The 20,711-nt window shown below is 40.4% G+C and overlaps 1 protein-coding gene across 1 annotated transcript in view; it reads left to right on the top strand.

Annotated features, from left to right (window-relative positions):
- lrriq1 (leucine-rich repeats and IQ motif containing 1) overlaps positions 1–20,711 on the top strand; it is a 43,833-nt gene that overhangs the window by 3,000 nt on the left and 20,122 nt on the right. Inside the window, exons 7-18 of the mRNA XM_042411700.1 lie at positions 233–697; positions 1,217–2,050; positions 2,744–2,896; positions 3,099–3,249; positions 3,809–4,002; positions 5,038–5,165; positions 5,339–5,412; positions 5,930–6,023; positions 14,296–14,475; positions 17,913–18,377; positions 18,862–19,045; positions 20,516–20,641. Of these exons, the coding sequence (XP_042267634.1) occupies positions 233–697; positions 1,217–2,050; positions 2,744–2,896; positions 3,099–3,249; positions 3,809–4,002; positions 5,038–5,165; positions 5,339–5,412; positions 5,930–6,023; positions 14,296–14,475; positions 17,913–18,377; positions 18,862–19,045; positions 20,516–20,641 (3,048 nt within the window). The remainder of the gene's footprint in view (positions 1–232; positions 698–1,216; positions 2,051–2,743; positions 2,897–3,098; positions 3,250–3,808; positions 4,003–5,037; positions 5,166–5,338; positions 5,413–5,929; positions 6,024–14,295; positions 14,476–17,912; positions 18,378–18,861; positions 19,046–20,515; positions 20,642–20,711) is intronic.

The raw sequence follows: 20,711 nt of genomic DNA, 5'->3' as shown, positions 1-20,711 counted from the left end.
CCTGTCCAACGTACAGGGGGTTTACACGACGAGTGTAGGCGCTACATTCATCATTATTTCAACAACTTTACTTCACAACTCAGAGCATCAATGATTTCATACACTAAATCATTATAATCTACACTTAGCAGTCATAGTTCAATGTTTGTCTTTAGGTGAATGGGTTGTGGGTTGTTTGTCATTTCCATGGGAATTTGTTCAGCTAACTTTGTTGGCTATCTTCACTGACCAGGAGCTGATCAGCAACTTACAGAGACGAGTGGCCGAAGAAAGGAAGATAAAGGAAGAGGAGTGGAAGAGAATGAAGGAAGAGAAAGAGAAAAAAAAGAAGGCGGAAGAAGAAAGGATCAAAAGGGAAGAGGAAAACAGGAGGAAATTGGAAGCGTTAAAAAATAAGATAGAGGCAGAGAGGAAGAGGATGGAGGAAGAGATGAGGAGGAGGAAAGAGGAAGCGGAAAAGAGAAAAATAGAAGAAATTAGACTTAAGGAAGAAGAAGAGAGAAGAAAAAAGCACGAGTGGGAAAAGAGGGAAGTAGAGGAAAAGAGGAGGATAGAGAAGGAAGAAAATAAGAAAAAAGAAGAGGAAAGACACAAGATAGAGTTGGAAAAGAAGAAGCTGGAGGATGAGATGAGAAGGATGAAGGAGGAAGAGGAGAAGAATAAGAGGATAAAGAAGGAGGAAGAGGAGAGAAAAAAGGTAGAAGTGGCAAGGAAGAAGTTTGAAGAAGAGAAGAATGGAAAGATGGAGGAAGAAATGAGACTGAAGAAGGAGGAGGAGTGGAGAAAGAAGGAAAAGGAAGAGCAGAAAAGGAGAGAAGAGAAAAATGTGAGAATAGAGAAAGAGGTGATGATAAAGGAGGTTGAAGAGAGGAAAAAGCAGGAGGAGATGAGGAAAAAGAAAGAGGAGGATGACAGAAAAAAGATAGAGGCAGAGAGAAAGACGTATGAAGAGATGAGGAAGACAGGTGAAAAAGAACATGGAAATAAAGATGAAGAAATGAGACTCGAGGAGAGGACAAAAAAGGCAGAAAAGGAGAGGAAAACAAGGGAGGAGGAGGAGGAGAGGAAAAGCGAGAAGATAAACATGATGGAGGAGAAGGAGATGGAGGAGGAGGTAAGAGGAAAGGAAGAGGAAGATAGAAAATTGGAAGAAGAAAAAAGAACTAAGGAAGAGGATGAGAAAAGGAAAAAGAAAGATGAAAGGAAAGCGAAAAAGGAAGAGAGGAGGAGGAGGCAGGAGGAAGAGATGAGGAGACAGAGGGAGGAAGACGATTACAGAAAAACACAGGAAGAAATAAGACTCAAAGAAGAGAAGGATGAGAAAAAAGGGTATGAAGCAGACAACAGACAGATGGAAGCTGACAGAAAAAACGAAGAGAAGAAGCAGGAAGAGGAGGGCATGAGGAAAATGGAAGATGGGAGAATAAATATAGAGGCAGAGAAGAGGCAGATTGAGGAAGAAGTGAGAAAAAACAAAGAAGAAAACCTAAAAACAGAAGGAAGAAGACTCAAAGACGAGGATGACATCACAACGTTTATAATTCAGGATGAGGAAAAGGCGGAAAAACTGATTAGAGTGAATGAGCTGCAAGAGAAGAAGAGAGAAAATAAGAGTAGGAAAACTGAAAATGAGAGAGAGAATACAGATAACACAGGGAACTCCCAGACCTCTTCCAGCTCTGCTCCTTTACACAGTGAGTCCACAGTCAGTCCCACCATCACTGAATCTGTACAACAACATGACCTGGACATTAGTCAGAGCTCTGTATGCAAAACTACGGGCCGAGAAGATCCAGTGATAAGGCCTTCCACTTCTTCTTCTTCTTCTGGCTCTTTGCTCCTGTGCCTCCCAGAGCGCACAGAGCAGAAGAGGTTGTCGTGGATGAAGGACTGCATCCCCTGGTCCAAACTCTCCCTCCAGAACAGGAGGAAGCAGAGAGGATGTGTCCGAAGTTGGAGAGGGCCGAGGAGGGTCGCTGAGGCCGGCAGCCTGCCACCGCTCAGCCCAGATACTCTGCTTCAGTCCACAGGCTGGAAATCCCTGAAAGAGGTAGGATTTGTACAAATGCAGAGCGTTTATACTGATACACTGAACTTTTATTTTTCTCACTGTGGAAAACCCACTGAAACAGTGTTTTGTACACATGAAACCCTGAACTTATTTTCCTGAACCAAGGCTACTAACATAAATGTGATTAAGCAGATTTTTAAGGCCGGGAAGTGATCCACTAGTGCTATTATCAGGGAGGCTCTGGGATATATTATCACATTAAATTAAGTAAAACTCACAAAAAATATATGAATTATGCAAAGTAAATAGCATTTTTTGCACATTTACCACTGATTCATGTGGCTTTAATTAAAGAGGATCCATCATTTTAACAGTAAACCATATCTGGCTCTTCTATATTTTGTTTTTAAAGCCCCTATATGTAGAAAATGTATGTGATTTTGGCATATTTTATATTATGTTTATTGCACAAGTTTTTGTTTGTAGAAAAAATTGTGGATATTGTGCAGTGTATCTGTTGCTTTTAGCCTTCCTCTCAGTGTCCTTGGGTCAGATCTGTCATGTCTGCATTGCTGCCACAGTGTTTTTTATGCTGCCACTAGGGGGTACCAAAGTCACACATTTTCTATATTCTACACATAAGGACTTTAAGAAAAGACCAATGCAATTAACGATATACATCTTTGCCATGTTACACTTTCCTCCTTAACCTCTCCACTCTCTCTGTTTCAGGTGACCACAGTGACTCTGGAGGACTTGCTTGGCTGTAGCTTATCCACTCTCGCCCAGTGTCGTCAACTTCGGTCCCTCACCCTCAGACGCTGCGGACTCAAAGCCCTGGAAGGCATCAATCAGTTACCAGAGCTCTGCTACATTGATGTACAGGTGAATATTCAGTCAATATATAATGATTTATTACTGTTATTTATAGGATTTTTTTGAAGGGACATGAAATAATTTGAGATCTTTTTTTTTAACTTCTATTTTGTGCTACAGGACAACAAAGATCAGAAGTCTCTTTAGTGAAGGAGAGATCAGTAGTGGTGGATATGCTTGTGTCCTAAGATCTTCTTTTGATTTGTTACAGGAAAACGACATCTCTTTTGTGGACTGTGAAAATATGACCAGTTTACGAGTCCTTCGACTTGGCCACAACACGCTGATGTCCATTCATGGTTTGAGTGGTGCTGACAATCTGGCCGTTCTAGACCTCTCACACAACTCCATCACCCGCATCGGTGAGACTTAGACTTGGAAAATTCATTACTGTATACAGTATCCCATGACACATTCACTTTGATGTTTCAAACTTTAGAAAATATAAAATAAGATAAAACATAGAGATTAGAACATATATTGTCATAATGATGCGTAATCTGTATGTATGTATGTAGCAGCTTGAGATGTTCATGTCTGGCAAGTCTGCAGTTGTACACAAGAGGGCAGCATCTCGCTTCTTTTTAAGCCCTGCGTTTCATACACTTTATGTATGTATTGAAATGTGATCTATTTACTGAACTCAACCTGAGCCCTGAGGCTGAAGTCATGAATAGATATTGGCCAGGAAAGAGGTCAAACACATTGAATTGTATATTGAGCTACTGTATTACCGAAAAACTTTGTTGTGGCTCACCTCTAAAACTGACTCATAAACCCACATCATACAAAGATGATGACGGTCTCATTTCAACTTGAGCTTTTAGACATACTTACGCATGATTTACTATTAACATGCAGACTTATGTTGAGCTGTTTCCCAGTCTCAGTAGCTTCTTCTCATTTTGATCTCAACCCCAGCTGGTCTGGAGTCTCTGAGGAGACTGCAGAGGTTGTCAGTGGATCACAACCAGCTGATCAGCACTAAAGGGTTGAGGGACGTATACACACTCCTCCACCTGGACTGCTCACACAACCACCTGGTAAATGTGGAGGGTCTGGAGAACAGTGCTCTGCTCAACACACTGGACCTGACAGCCAACAGCCTTGCTGAGGTAAAAACAGCCACAGCTGATCACTGTTCAGTGTTGCTATTTTTGGAGACCTATATGGAAACTGGTTTGGATGTTTGAGGGGGGTGCGGGGCTTGTAAGTCAGCATGTTGTGTTGAATTAGGTCCACATCATGAAAACAGCAGGAAAACCTAATTTCAAAAACAGTGTGTTTACCGTCCATTTATTTTTTCACCTTTTGTAATTCAGAAGCAGAAGCAAATTCCCTTCCCAGAGATAGGTGTTTGAGGCTACTTGGAGTGATAAATAATATGAACATTAGAGTAGGCATCTGGTATGGATATCAAACCTTCAAACTAAAATCTCAAAAAGTATAACAAATACATATGGACTAATTTATTTAAACCTAACAAAATCAGGCATAGATAATGGATAGATGGTTAGAATTCATGAGGGGAAGGGAAACAATGTCTGAAAGTGCAAATTTACAAGTTTAAAAAAGGTGAAATTAGACCTACGAGACCAGAAACATCAAACTGAAGGCGGAAATGCATTTTTGAATTGGTCACTTATACAGGTTTCATTCAAACTAAAAGAGAGAAAGTGTCAGCATGCACAATACCAAGGCCCTGTCACTGACACACCTGAATGAAAGTAATTAATTAATGTTATTAATTATACCCAAAAATGAAATGCCCAAATGTCTGTATTGAGAATAATCAACAGTTAGAGAAAAAAATGTGCAATTACTGAAGCTTATCTTTCTCTTTCTTTGAGATTTTAACTCACATGTAATTTATGTGGCAAAGTCAAGAAAAAGTTACATGCAAAATAAAAAAACATATGAACAAAAGTCATTTGTATGATAATGTATACATCTTCAGTATTTCCAAAGGTCCCTACAGAGTTTCACTTGTGGCCGACACTGATGACTGTAAACACAGCAGGACTAAAACAACTGACATTGATGGACGGGGTCATTTAGGTGCTGCTGGACCAGCAGCAGCAATGTAAAGTTAGTCTAACCCCTCAGTGTGACCAGTGTTAACTGACAACTTCACCCCGTTTGTCCGTCAGCCCCCTAGTCTGAACAACCAGGTCCTCCTCAGAGAGCTACATCTGGATGACAACAGCATCTCCTCCCTGCAGGGCCTCACTGCCTGCTGGCTTCCCCTCATGCAAATCCTCTCTGTGGCCCAAAACAGGTATGTTCCTTAAGTCCTATTTGATATCTGCTTGGTTTTGTGATAGAAACATGAAGACGTAAATGAGCTCTTCGACTAAAAAAAAAGAATAAGAATCTAGATATATGCTGAATGTTAGCTAAACACTTAGTGTAGCATTCAGCTGTGTTACAGTGTTTATCTGTGTTTCCTAGAATTACCCAGCTGCCCTCCATGTCTGATTTTGTGTCCCTTGCAAGCATTGATCTTCGATTCAACTGCCTATCAGGTAACAGGTTGTCTTGATTAAACAGACTATAAATCCCTTTTCGTCTTCATAAAGCATACCAGCTTCTACTTTGCATGTAACATGAATGAATTCAAAACCTGTGTTGTTTCGTCTTTTCTTTTTTACTGACTTTACAGCCAATATGTGACACTGAAAAATTAGCTCAACCCTTCTCAGGTTCTCATTGCATTCCATCTGTATGCTGACATTCCCGTACTCCCACTCAGCCACAGATTGATTGCACTTAACAAAATACATACATTTACGTGCACCAAATATATTTTTAGCCATAAACCCCTATGATCCCACCTTTTTATAGAATGCTACTGCATTCATTTTGGCAGTCCAGGTATATGACTTCATGGAAATAAGATGCATTAGTGCACAAGTCTCTGGAACGCATCTCTTTTTATTTCTTCCAGTGGATGTAGCCCCACCACAACTAGATTAGACAATGACGAATAGGTTGGAAAATACGCATTGACAAGGGGAAGTTGTTTCTCTGCTTCTCTTTCAGAGCTGAAGAACGTGTGTGAGAGCTTGGAGGGATGTCAATTCCTGCAAGAGGTCCATCTCGTGGGGAATCCTCTTGAGCAGGAGAGTGGCTGGAGGTAAGTTGAAGGTTGGACGTAGGAGTTGGAGCAAATTACATGGCTTACTGTTCTCCAGGATCTAAATAAATTGTTATCTCATCTGTGGAATCTTGTGGAATAGGGAAAAACTATTGTATAAAGATGATTTGAATGCGCTCTCCACTTTTTTAATTGGCAGTTCACCTATAGTGTACCACGTTTTCCTCCACAGTACCTGCTACACAGTTTCAAGCCAAGATAATGTAATTAGAAATTTCCGTTGTTCTTTCTGGAGGTTCTGTGGAAAAAAAGTTTCAATTTCAGCTTTCTTTGCTATGAAATATCACTTGCTGTGATGGATGTTCAAAGGAACATACCAGCGAAAAGCCAGTATTCCTCTATCACAAAATCAGTCTATTGGCTCAGGTAGTCTAAACATTCCAGCAGAACACAGGCCTTCCTGTCCGCTTCCCAGGATTAGCGCTGTGATCCGCGTCCGCTATTAGATTACCGCAACGTGCCACTGACACGTGTGTACGTACGCCATACTTAGCGCTCGTAATTTCCCAAATATTGATACAACAGAAAAATCAATTATCTTTTAGTGTCAATTTGCTCATTCACTTATTGTGGCTAAATATTTTCCTCGTGTTAGGACAGTTGCAGTGAGCTTATATGTAAAATATGCAATGACCACTTATATTCTTCGTGCTTCTATTGGCGTGTCATGAGCAATGATGTCAGCTGTTACACTCACACCCATTTAGTACCAGCAAAATATCCAAAACATGAAAATCTACACTTCACTTTCCTGCCAAAAAAGCCATTAATGTTTCAGTTTTAGAAAATAATAGAAGACAGCATTTAGACTGTTGTATTGGGAGATTTCATTGGTAATTTTTGGGACTCTAAGTTTGCACCTTTAAATCAGCAACATCATATCTGAGAAGAGTCAAATGTCAATTGCACACGTCAAACATTGATGCTTTGTGCACTACTGGCCAGTCGTTCAGTAATGCTTACAGTTTGAACTTGAAATTTCTATTTTTATTTGTAAATTTTCTAGTTTAGTGGGTTTTTTCTGTCTAAAACTCCCTTAAAAAATAGGTTACTTGTGGACATTTTTCCCCTCTTAAGCCTTAACTGAAACATAACCTTAATATTTCAGTGAACTTTATTTAACCCCCAGTGCCAACAGTGGAATTAACCCTCTGTATTTCCACACTCATGCCCTGGCCCTTTCATCCCGGGCCAGTGATAACACTGGCTAAATTAAAGCACCAAAAGGCAAGCGCTAAGAATTACACTCCCTGTAGGCAGCCCATGATCCAGGAGACGTGGAAGAAGAAAACACTGAGCCTGATTAATCAGGGCCACTTTAAGAGCCTGTGTTTTGGAGGAAGTCTTCACTAAATGAAATACGGACTTGTGCTCATGCAGGCTGGAGAAGGAGGACGCAGATGAAGGAATGTGAGCCAAGAACAGTGTTTCCCTCAGAAAGGAGGATGAAATTTATATCAATTTAGGAAAGGTTCAGGTTTAAGTCCAAGTGTAGTCAGTGTAGATAAACTGTTACTAGTTTCACATTGTTTAAAATGTATAGGTCCTGCTCTCTTTCACAAAATATGAGTTTCAGATATTATTGTAGGTAAAATGTAGCTTTTTTGAAAGTCTTGACAAACCTCCAACAGAAGGAAGACTAGTGCTGTGGTTATCACAGTACAGATAAAAATCCTCTTTCTGAGAACAACCAAAATATGTCTCCCAATTCTTTAATTAGAATCACCCATTGTAAACATCAACTTGTGGTTTCTAATTATTTGTACATAGGTCGACTGTGTTCTACCAAATGTGTCTATGTAGCGTCCATTTCTTTCTTTTTTTTAAGAGTATATTTATTGATTTCTCAAGAGTCAGACAATTAAGGATGAAAGGGCATGATAGAAATTTGTACCATCTTTTCCAAACTACCCTGAATTAAAACACATTCTCCACACACACACACACACACACACACACAATACAATAAATAAATATACAAAAAACATAATAAATACACATAATAAATACAAATAAATGCACATAATAAATGAAGACCAAGACAGAGGATTTATACAATTGGATATAACAAGGGTAATCAGGCATAATGACGGGATAATGGCATATTAAACACCAAGCCATACATGCAAATGTACCTCGAGATATCAGTTCATGCTAGTCTATAGAGACCACTCTGAAGGGCCTGGGTCCTGTCATCTTTAATATAGTCTAGGAAGGGGTCCCAAATAAAAAAAGGTTTGCCCTTGAGCCAGAAGCTTATAGCTTCTAAAGGGATAAGCTCCATAACACTCTGAATCCAATGTGAAACCTAAGGGACAGTGTTTGAAATCCACTGTCCCTTAGGTTTCCAGAACACATCTCCTCGCACAAAAAAGAAGCACCCTAAGCATCCTCAGTGAAGAGGGGCTAAGGCTCAGTGCTGCTGATTGTAAAACCTATAAAACCTGGTAATAAGTTTTCTGGTGTCAGGATTTTGAATAGCCTACTCCACAGCCGAAAGAGAAAACCCATTGGGGTGCAACTTAATAGCCGAAGTGATAAAACTGGGTATTTGCAAATATCTGAAAAAGTTATTTTGAGGACGATTGTACTTCTCTCTGAGCTGATCAAAAGGTATCACAATGCCAATGTCACCAAATCGCCCACAGTCCTTATACCCCTTCGAGACCACAAGGAGAAGGTGTGGTCGACCAAACCAGTTCTGGGTTTAAGTGGACAGGTGTGAGGAGAGAGATTAAGCCCTCTTGGTTTTCTAGTTTTCTTGTCAGTCTCTAGACTTTAAGAGTGTTTTGTAGGATAAGATTACCCTTTACATTAAAACAAACCCATTTCTTAGAGGCATATAAAATGTTAGGGAGACAGTGTTTCCCCTACCATTGCCTTGGAGGGATGACCCACCCCTCCAAGGGCCGGCATTCCAGATTCAGAGGTGTGACATGTAACACATCAATGTCAGCTCCCTGCCCTGCCATGCCAGCTGTCCCTTTTACACAGACATCGATCCGGCTCTGTGATTACCTCTGTAGCCGGCTTATTGGCAGAGCAACTCTGCCCCCTGACTCTGTGTCTGTACCTTTTATACAGAATAGCTAGGCGAAATAAAGGCGCAGTATTCCTGCCTTGAACACGCTGTGTAAAAGGGGCTAGAGAGAGAGTGTGTGTGTGTGTGTGGCTCCTCCAAGGTAAGCCAGGTAGATTCAGGATCATCTCTAAACCACTGCCACATATAACTACAGAGGCATGCAATTTGGTAACGTTTAATATCCGGTAAGTAAGTGTCAATCTAGCTTGCTTATTTCTCCGAAGAAAGGAAGACAAAGAGCTGTTTATGGGCAAAAGTGATTTCCTTGTCGAAAGAGCCGGGATCATTTGAAAGGGATACAACAATTGTGGAACTATATTCATCTTAAAAAGGTTCACTTTTCTTAGGAGAGACAGTGACAAGGCTGCCCAGTGGGCCAGGTCTTCTCTAATCTTGCGAATTAAGGGCACGGAATTAGCATTGTACAGGCCAGAGAGGGGAGGGGGTAATATGTATACCCCAGTAGATAAAACCTGACAAGGACCAACGAAAAAAGTCAGAGCAAGTTGGGTACTGGGATACATTAGGGGTCAGGGGCCTTGCCTCAGATTTAGAGCAATTAATCTTGTAACCTGAAAATTGGCCAAAGGATCTAATTATCTCAACTGCTCTTGGAATAGAAGCCTCAGGGTTGTTTAGATAAAGCAGAACATCGTCTGCACATAGGTTAGATTTTATGCTACGTGGGACCTGCCTTACTTCTAATGGCCTCTGCCAAGGGCTCTATGGCGAGGGCGAACAAATGGGGTGAGTCTGGACAACCCTGTATGGAGCCCCGCCCCACTGTGAATGCAGGAGACTTCAGGCCATTTTTAATAACTGAGGTACGAGGGGAAGCATATAGAGAGATATCCATTTAATAAAGTTGTCACTTAAGTTCAATTTTGAGAGGACGCCCAACAGGCCTTCTCCGCGTCAAGGGAAATCACTAGAGATTTGGCCTTCAACTTTGTGCCATACTGTATGAGATTTAGAAGTCTCCATACATTATTGCATGAATTACGATCATGTATAAAACCAGCCTGATCCTCTGAAATGATATCTAGGACGATACCTTCAAGCCTTAAATAGTAATTTTTAGTCCATGTCCAGCAAAGCAATTGGCCTGTAGAAGGTGCAGTCATCTGCAGGCTTGCCCTTTTTTAGAATTAATGAAATGTTTGCGTCCATCATACTGTCAATGACAGATTCAAAGGAGTAGGATAACATTGAGCAACGGGTTGATCAACAGGCTCTCGAAAGCTTTATAAAATTCTTGGGTCAGACTATCAGGTCCCGGGGCCTTGTTATTTTGTAGATCGTTGATAGCATCTATGACTTCCTCGCGAATGACAGGCCTGTTCAGCAGCTCTCTCTGCGTATCTGAGACTGAGGCAGTCTGACACTGTATAAATGTTCATAGAATTCAAGGAATGAGTTGTTAATATCCTTGTTGTTATAAATTCTTCTACCAGGTCTGTCTTTTATAACTGGAATAGTCTGGGAGCCAGCCTTTACCTAGACTAAATTTGCCAAATATTTACTTGGCTTGTTCCCAAATTCATACATCCTATGCTTAGCAGACAGAATAGATTTCTGAGCCTCCATAGATAGGAGAGTGTCTAGAGCTGCTGTAGTGGTGTCAATCTGAGGTCTCAGGTCCTCTGAAAGGTTGAGGTTAAACTCTCCCTGTAGCTTGCTTAATTGTTGTTCAAGAATCTGATGTTCAGCCCTCTGCTTTTCCTTTAGATTTGCTGTAAATGATATAGTAAAGCCACAGATGACAGCCTTAGCGGTTTCCCAGAGTAAACTAGGAGACACACCTGGGGTGTCATTCTCAGTGATAAAATGATTAAACTGTTCTGTAAGATACAGTTTAAAATTAGGATCCTTAAGAGGGTGATTTGTAAACCGCCATGGCTCCTTGAAGTATTGTACTTTTGTGTGAAAAAATAATCAATTCTAGAGGATGATTTGTGAACCTTTGAATAAAATGTATAATACCTGTTGATGGGATGAAGAGTCCTCCATGTGTCAATAAAATGTATATCCTTATATATGTTACATTATATCAAAATGTATGATGTATAGCAGCCAAGTAGAGACTGACCATGCCCCAAATTAGACTGTGCTGTTTTATAAGATCTGTCCAGACGCAGGTTTAGGCAACAGTTGAAGTCACCAGCCACCACATAGGACTCAACAGTCCACTGAGAACAAGGAAAACACTGTAGTGTAAAAATCAGGGAAACATTTAGATAGGAAACAGCATCTCCATGGAGTGTCCCCTTAATCATAGCATACCAACCCGATGCGTCAGCCTTAATTTCCACCTCTGTCAGGGGTAAGGACTCATGAACTACGCCCCCGCTCTTAGTATTAAGGAGGAATAGTAGACCTGGCCCAACCATTCTCTTTTTAATTTTGAATGCTCACTGTCATTTAGTTGAGTCTCTTGGATCAGTGCTTGCATTCAATAGGGCCCTGAATCCTGTTAACATTCCAAGAACACACTCTAAATGTTTTGATATTAGCCATAATTCCAGATGGTGTATAGAACAAATCCCCAAGCGTTATGTAAAGACTCTAGACTGTAAAAAACCTTCGGACAAAAACAAAAATGAGACGACGAAAAAAAAACGGAGAAATCCTCCCGCAACTTGTTGCATTTCTCCAGTGCTTCATACTTGGCCTTGGGTGCAGTAATTCTGTCATCACAATCTTGTTGTGAGGTTTCAGTGAGACATGAACCAAATGAGTCCGTAGTAGCTTCAATAGGTTCAATAGTTTCAATAGTTTTGACTACTGATGAGAGGGGTAGGTCTCCTTCTTTGTTGTTGCCATGTTTGGGTGATAGCGGGGGGTTAGCTTTCTTGCTAATGTGTCAAGAACTACCTTTCTCTGTCATATCGAGATGTATATTGAGTGGTTTGAAAATAAAAAACAATTAAGAGGGCTAAAATGATGTTTGTTACTCTATTAAAACATAAATATGCAGGAGCTGGTTAAGATGCGTATACTCACTACCCATGCTGCCCCCACCCCCCTGTGGCATCCATCCCTGAATTGAATTACACTCCCTACCTCAATGAGCTCATGTAACGATCAAAAGGTCCTATTTGGGGTTTGAGCTTCATTTGAAAACAGTCAGCCAGACAACATGCCCGTTGGGTTGGAATGTAATCCTGATCTGTGTCGGAGAGACCACATCAAAACTGTATCCCTCTGACAATACACAGATCCCACCCTCCGTGGTCATGTCTTTGTCTCAGGGTGGCAGTAAGGTCGGGAAAAATCTGAAGGCTTTCACTGTAACCATTTATGCAGTTTTAAATCCTCTCCAAGCATTTAAAGAATAAGGTTCACAGTCCAAACCTGAATCAGAATGTTATTTCACTTTAAGCTCCAGGATAACTCCTAATCACCTTATTTTGTTTTATTTTTTTCACTGGAGTCACTCTGTTTCATCTTCAGTTGTGCTACAATACAGACTGAATATGACAATATTGAAACATCACAGTAAAATCGAGCATCTTGAAAGAGTCTGAATGTAAGGAGATATAAAATAAAAAGTACTCAAATATTCACAAAAAGCTCACATTATGAATCAATTTGAGGTTCTCCCTTGCCACATGTTTTATCCTACTCTGGTGACTTTCTAGACAAGATTTGAGAGCATATGGTGCTCTGGGAATCAGTTTTGAAAAACCTAGTTGTTCATAATGTTTTAAAAAATCGACTTTGTAGCCTGTGGGCTTGTATTTTTTTTACTCATTTTATTGTTGCCATTCCCTAGTGTCCTGTAGAGTTTCCAGCTCCACATTTTCCCACTGAACACAGACCACATTTGGCCAGTGCTCTGCTGGTGGATGCTCTGAGTCTGTTTCTCTGACAGATAGTTGGGATTCCTCTGCTTGTACATCCTTAGCCTCGGGCAGCAGTTACCTCTCCCCCAGACTCAGACATTCAGGGCTCCCCTCCAGTTTGAAGGCTGATACTACCTAATATATGCCATTTGGTAGAGGTGTTTATCCAAAGTGGTTGGATAAATATACTTTTAGAATTAAATATAAAGTATACAATAATGTTAAATGTCCCGCAGTGTAATCAGATTGTAATTCCATTGCAGATCACAGTGTGCATCATTTGTACCAGTAGAGGAAGTACATTGAATTCACCAAATCACAATTAGTAGACGAGTCTGGTTAGTCCAGAGGACAAAGTGTACAGTGTACTCAGCATGTACGGATTGGCCCCAGTGGGACCTGAAATGTCTTCTCGAATTTTTGCTGGGAAGCTAAACAGAGAATGGTTCCCCTAACCCTTGCAGTTTTAGTGCAACTTTCTACCCACTCTGCTATACAGATTTACATATGTGTTTACAATGAGGCAATGATTGGCTGACAAAATATTACTTTGATCAGTTGTATCAATGATTAAATGATCAACTTGAAATACAAAACAGAACAGAAATGAACGTCTTTTCAACTGCAGTCTGAAAGCCCTCTGTTGACCTGCTGGGCTTGTTGAATAAAAAGTGATAGTCATATCATGCTGATAATTCTTGGCAAAAGCCTGTAGGCCAAAGTGTCATGTCTCACTCCCACTACCCTCACAGAGCCTCATTCTCTAAAACTTCAGTCTAATTTTACAAATTTCTCATGTCTGCTGGATCTAAAATGTCTGTTCATATTGCTCTCAAAGGCCTTCATCCTCTTTGAATATACTGTGTTTATACTAAGCGTAAGACTCTTAATTGTTTGTATTGACTGTAGTGGTAAAGACTGCATTCAAGACACTGTACTATTGAATGTAGAAGTACAGTACAGCAAGAGCATACTTATATGAACTGAACTGTAATGTAAATGTGTCAGTTGAAAAGGTCTTGGTATCAATATATTTAAAGATATTACCAAGCTTTGTTCACTTATCTTTTTTTAACATGCATTTAAATATGCATTCATACACTTAAATGTGTAAAATTATTAATTTTAAATGAAATATTTAGAATATCAGTTAATTTATTTGAAAGACATTATTGTAGTTTCAATTCCTTTGAATGAATGAATTGTGAATGATTCGTATGAATTTTTGACCGGGTTGATATTATAGAAACTAAAAAATAAAATTAGGGCATTGAAACAGTCTTATTGACCGCTGATATTTTACCCAGTTTGCTTTCCTTTACAGATCCGCTATGCAAAAAGCAGTGCCTGGCCTGAGGGCCATTGATGGCCAGGAGACAGACTCCTTTCTATCACCCCTTGCTGTTCAACAGGTCAGCTTGGCCTCAGGCAGCTTCCTAACGTTCTGTCAGGCTCAGCTTCAGCAGACCCGTGATTTACAGCGGCAGCACAACGAAGAGCTCAGGTAAAAGCTAAATGATTAACTGCTTGTGGGTGAATGCTGATTGGAGAGAGTTGGTGTATGGGTGTTTGACCCCAGAATTTATGTGGCTTACTTTGCAAAACTGTCATGGACCCATCAAGGAGAAATCTGTGATGGGAGGTGTTAATTTTTAAACCAAATAACTTACGACACCAGAGATCAACTATGTGTACCGTTAATTTTTAAGCATAGTAGGATATCACATTTACATCCTATGTGTTGGTGAAGTGAAAATGTCTGAAGGACTGATTTCTGAAGCAGCTTGACATGGAAAGGTGGGAAGGAAGCAAATGCTCAGCTCAGATTTGTTCATTCATATTTGGCTTCATTAGAGGTGTCCTAATTGGAAAAAAGAGTAATAAAGTGACCATGTATTGTAGTAACAATGTCTTGTATAGCGGTCTCTTTTTCCCTTTTATTTATCCTGACACTGTTCTTTATATAAAGAAATCAATCACAACTCTTGGCAGTGCAGAAAAGATTTAAAACTGAACTGGATAAGACAACATAATTGGCAAAAAAAAATCCATATATAAGAGGTCGTGTTACGCTTTTAATCTTGTGTCAATCAGTCTGTCAGACAGACAGACATGAAGCGGTCGGGAATGTCAGCTATCCTCTTGTTATGTCTGATACACAGGGTGTAGTGAGCCTAAAGACAACGTCCATCTATTTTCACAAGTCCTTCGATGTCACTGGCCTCCGCACACATTGATGCTCCTATGCAAGATAGACCACCAACACTTAAAACAGTGGTCAACTTTCTGCTTATCTTCGTGACCCTTCCAAATTACACAGCACAAAAGATGAAACGTGGCTGCGGCTACCCGTACGGGTCACACTGAGGACTCCTATGGCTTGGGGGGTAGCATGGCGCTCCCTTTGCTTCACCCCTCACTGTGTGCCCTCTACCCCCCTGGCCTCTGGACAATGAGCCATTCTGGGAGCTTTGCAAGGACCAACACAGCCATTTAACCCCTGGCCTGACCCTGTGTCAGACTGAGGTTTAGAGGAGGTGAGAAGAGTGCCACACGCCAGTCCACTGGTGGCTATAAGGTGGGAAACCATGGGGTTTTTCAGGGGTATGGTTTCACAACTTTTCTTTACGGGGTGGAGGGTAGAAGCTCAAAAATACCCTTCTTCTTCCTCACAAAAGTACTCTATTTTACACCTCCATTAGACTTTTTAGTGAATGGAACTAAAATTTCTAAGTGTCTAATAGTAGACTAATATTTCTCCCTCCTAGAGTGAGCATATGTGATAGACAAATCCATATATACTAATAAAAAGTTTGTTTTTATTTTAGAGGGGAAAAAATGGCTTCTACTTTTTTCCTCTCCTGGTCATGTTCTATATTCTCTTTGCATACATCCATTGCTGCAGAACACTGCAACTGTCTTTTAGAGGCAGAAGCTGCAAGCTGGAAGGCTAACACAATAGCGTAATGTCCTCTCAGGGCAATTTTCTTTACAGCCAACATTCAACAAGACACTACAATACGTGCATACTTAAGAATACATACAGATACTGTATGTTACCATGGTTTAGAGACCAAAGAATACAAGCATATGCAGTTAAGAAGAGAAATTTTATAATCTAGTCTTGCATATCATATACTGTAATAAAAAATGTGTTACATTTAGTTACAGTATACAGTATTTATTTATTTTTATATAAAGGCAGAAAAGTAACCCTGGCCTTTACAGTGCTTGTGCTTTTCATTGAACACTTGCTCGGTGTTTTGACAATAATTTAATTTTCTTATCATAAATTACAATGTTCAATGGATGCTTTACATGTAAGCCTTCAATTGTCTGTATAAATGATCTTAAGCATCAGTTAAGACTCTGTTAAGACTCTTGTGCAGAATGTTTTTTACTCTTTTCTTAAGTCGAATTTAACTTTATCTGATTTCATATAATCTAGTTTACTAGATGTTTATTGAGGAGAATGAACTTAAAACAACCCTATTGCTAGACAAAACACTGATATTGGATGATCCCGGAAAACCTTGGATTATGTTAAGTGACATGTTTTTGAACAGTCAGTGTCAATGTTTTATAAAAGTGTGGTTAAAGTATAGATATGATTAGTGAAAGATTGTGGTTATGGTTGATCTATGACAGAGTGTGAACACATGAGTGTCAGATGCAGTAACCACCATCCTTAGTTTTGACCTTGCTACATAATTGCACTGAATGTTGATATTGGACATAATTTGTCTCCTAGAAATCATAGAATAAGTTTGTGATTCCTACAAATAGCGGGCTGCTACTGTCTATTGGCTTTGAGTTTCTGAAGTGTAACACTTTCTCCGAAACATCATTAATCTTGGTGAGCTGACATCTATCCTGAAGTTGATGTAACTGGCATCAGTAAAGCGACTCCTGTAGAAGCAGATTCAAGCTGCAATAAAAAACACACAAAAATCTCTGTAGATTGTGCAGTCCTTGTATTCACCTTAGCTGGTATTCAGTTTCTTACTGCTTTCCACCATTATTGGAGTTCCTGAAATCTAACTGAAAAGATGTTGATTTTGTCATCTACACACAGGGTTACAGACAGACACCGACTAGTAATGCTCCATATGTGTCTTAAACATGTGATAAACATTCTGTATTAAAGCTTTAACATTCCTTTTTCTTCCTTCCTGCTCTAGTATACCAGTGTTATACATGTTCACAGTGACCCTGGAGTGAACCAGCAGGTACAGAGAGGGGAGGGGGGTGGGGGGGGGTCACTGGGGTCACAATCCTTTCGGACCTCCCGACTCCTCTCTCTCTTGTCCCACTGAGAATGAAGAGCTAAGTCTTTGTCGAGAAGAAGCTGTTCTACCTAAGGCTACTGGTTTTCCAGACTGGCTGGGTAGTGAAGTGTCTCTGGCCCCTCAGGGTTTAAGAGGGGGGGGGGGGAGCAGAGTCAAGCAATGCTAATAGATTCATTAAGTTTCCATTGAGGTGGCTTTGTAGTCAGTTTATCCCTTCAATGAAAGAGACATTATATGGTATTAGGGTACACACAGAGCAGGCACTCAACGCAGGCACACACTCACCTTACCTTACCTCAGAAGAACTGTGAAGAATAAGAAACAAAACCTGATATTTCATTAATTTACTATTTGATTTTGTGTCTTTTTATATGTTTGTGTGGATTGAAATTCTTAAGCCTTTGCATGGTTTCCATTCTGTTTATTTCAAAGGTTTGATTTACACCCCAGATACATCTTTTGAAATAATGTTAACTTAATCAGATAGTACCTCAAAAATATAGGTTATTCCATCTGTAAAAAAGTAAAGATGAGAAAATATCTTGACAGAAAATGTCATGGGGTCCCCTGCCCACCTACAGTAGAGGCAGACATCCTAAACATTAAGCACTCATGCCTAAAACTGTGTGTTTTTGTGCATCTATATTCACAGCAATGCCTCGTTCTCCCTGGATTCTGTAAAGACCTGCTGCCGACACTTCACAGAGGCTTTGCAGCTGGCTGAGGACCAGCGATTTGCCCATGAGTACGGTGACACTACTGCTGCTGACAAACAAAGAGGTTCAGGCCAAACAACACCTGACGAAGCACTTGATGAGGAAAGCAGCAGTGCTGGAAAGCTTAATGAGCGACCTGGAATGGAGTTCACTGGAAAAGTCTCACCACTAATTCCAAGGGAGGACAGTATCAGAAGCAGCTACCGGACTTTTGAGGAGAACTTAGCCACAGACAGTTGGCATGGCGCATTAGACACTGTCACAGCTGGGCCAGAGATGAAGTCAGCAGTTTTCAAAGTTAACTCTGGCAGTTTTCATTCCTTTACAACAAAGAGAGAAATGACGTCCGCCAGTCTCAAAAAGGCAGCTGTGTCCAACCATCAAGACCTGGACCTCAAAAAGTAATTCACCAAATGTTCTATTTGAGTCAGTGGTGTCCACTTCTGTACATGTTAGGGCTCTGTACATCGATTCCATCCAACACCAAAACCTTTCATGGCACACAACTGGACACTGCTGAGTTAAAGCAAACCTCTTTTTATATAATTCTTTTTATAGCAGTTCAGCTTTTTATTAGTTTCTGCTGCAGAGTATTTGTCTTCATTGGAACCTCCTCTATGTGATTTATAGCAAAAGATGTTGAACATCTTATTCATTTTAACACGCAGCTTCATCATTAACGCTGCGCTATCTTTGGGAGGACAATAGATCTTTGATATGAAGGGTGGCTCTGGACAGGCTTAAACTCTCCAGAGTCCTGCTCTCCAGATGTCTGCTCAGAAATAAATTCATGTTTTGAAAGATGAAGGTGCTATGACATCATGTATATCTCTCACTTTGTGTGCCTGCGTATATTTGTCTGTGTGTGTGTCTTTTTTGGAGCAGCACAGCAGCAGTTGTGATTCAGCAGCAGTGGAGGAAATACAGACAGAAATGTGGGAACATCATCAGCCCCCCCACAGCTGAAAAGGGAGGAGGAAAAGGAGGAGATGGTGGAACGCCAGAGTCAAGACCTTCCTGTATTAAGTGGAACGTTGTTGGTCAAGATCATGCAGCGACTGTCATCCAGGTAAAATCCAGGACATTTTTTGTAATCGGGCTATAATTTAGGCGCACCACTTTTCAATCCATATTTGTTGCCTTTGTCACCCCTGCAGATCACATGGATTTTTTTTTTTTTTTTCATTTGCCAATTTTTTCATTTTTTCCAGTTTCCCTCTAATGCTATTTTGAAAGGACACTTTCGTTACCTTACTTTAGTGCCAAACCAGTGTGGTTTTTATAGATACAAATTTAGAGTATTTTCCTTCTTCCCATGCTGCAGTAACAGGTTCTTCCAGAGCTTCGACCTGACTGGGAAAGCACTGGGCACAATATTCTGGCTATGCCTGACAGTATTTGGGATATCTGACATATCACATATTATTTTTGGGTAATAATTATGTGTTAGTCAAGTTCAGTCAATCCATCCACTAGGTCACTATGTTCATTATGTTCATGGATGTATCTAGATGAATCTTTGAGTCTATACAATGTCATGAAACATCATCACAATTTCCTATAGGTGACATTGATGTCTTCAGATTGCTTTTTTGTCTGATAAAGAGTCCAAAACTGAAAGATATTATATTAAAGATATTATATTTACAATGAGGGGAAAAAGAGTGAAGCAGCAAATCCTCACATTTGAGAAGCTGGAATCAGTGAATGTTTGGTATTTTTGCTTCATAAATGACTTGAATGATTAATCAATTATAACATTTGTTGACTAATTTAATTTAATTTACTGCTCAATTAATCTACTAATCGTTTCAGCACAAATCCCCATAAAACTGTTAACATACCCAATGGTTTCAAAACCTAATTTGCTTTTTCAGCACAGACAAGAGACAGGCTTGTTAACCTGTCAATATGTAATTAAGGACCCTATTATTGTAGCTGAAGGCTGAGTTCACTTTCGCAAAGTAGATATGTGGAGATGTCCATGTTTCACCCTTGAACATCCATCTTCAAGCCTCATACGTGCTATCAAGGCTTACCCAGCTAATCCTCTGCACAGAGGTGTAAGCTGCTGTTCTGAAAAACATGCTACTCAACACTTCTCCCAAATCTCTTTTCAACACAAAAAGTGTTTGATGAGTCCTTTAGGGCTCTCTAAAGTAGAGGTGGGGGTGGTGGTGTGGATGGTCGTGGCAGGAGGTGTGTGTGTGTGTGCGCGCATGTTGGGGAGGTACGGAGTGATTAATCAGATTCCAAAGAAGTGCGGTAGTAAGAGTTCTAGGATTCGTGTTCGGCTGAACTTGAAGTGAAGTGTGCCCCCCCCCCCCAGCCCACTGGGAATTGGAGGATTTAGAGGCACACTGGAGCTCCATTTGTCTTGGAGCAGCCCGGAGTCACGCAGAGTTCAGACAGCAGAACACTCAGCAATTAAAAGAGAGGTTAACATGTTTTATCTCTCTAATGGGATAACACACAATATTTACGTTTGCCCCGTGATTCATGGAGAGTTTTGTACCATTTGTTTTTTGGGTACCTCCAGGCGTTCTGGAGGGGCTTTACTTTGAGGAGGAGGCTCACATCTGCTCTTGCTGCTGTCACATGCCCACACACCAGAGAGGATGACACCTTTGAGGAGGTAGACATAGATGAATTTGTCTTTGATGAGGTATGTACACAAGTTCATGTGTTCCTCACTTTCATGGTTCAGTAATGCCTCACCCCATATCCCGTCAGAC

This window comes from Thunnus maccoyii, chromosome 5 (assembly GCF_910596095.1).
Source record: "Thunnus maccoyii chromosome 5, fThuMac1.1, whole genome shotgun sequence".
Classification (NCBI taxonomy): domain Eukaryota; kingdom Metazoa; phylum Chordata; class Actinopteri; order Scombriformes; family Scombridae; genus Thunnus; species Thunnus maccoyii.
This window is presented reverse-complemented; position numbering and strand designations above follow the sequence as displayed.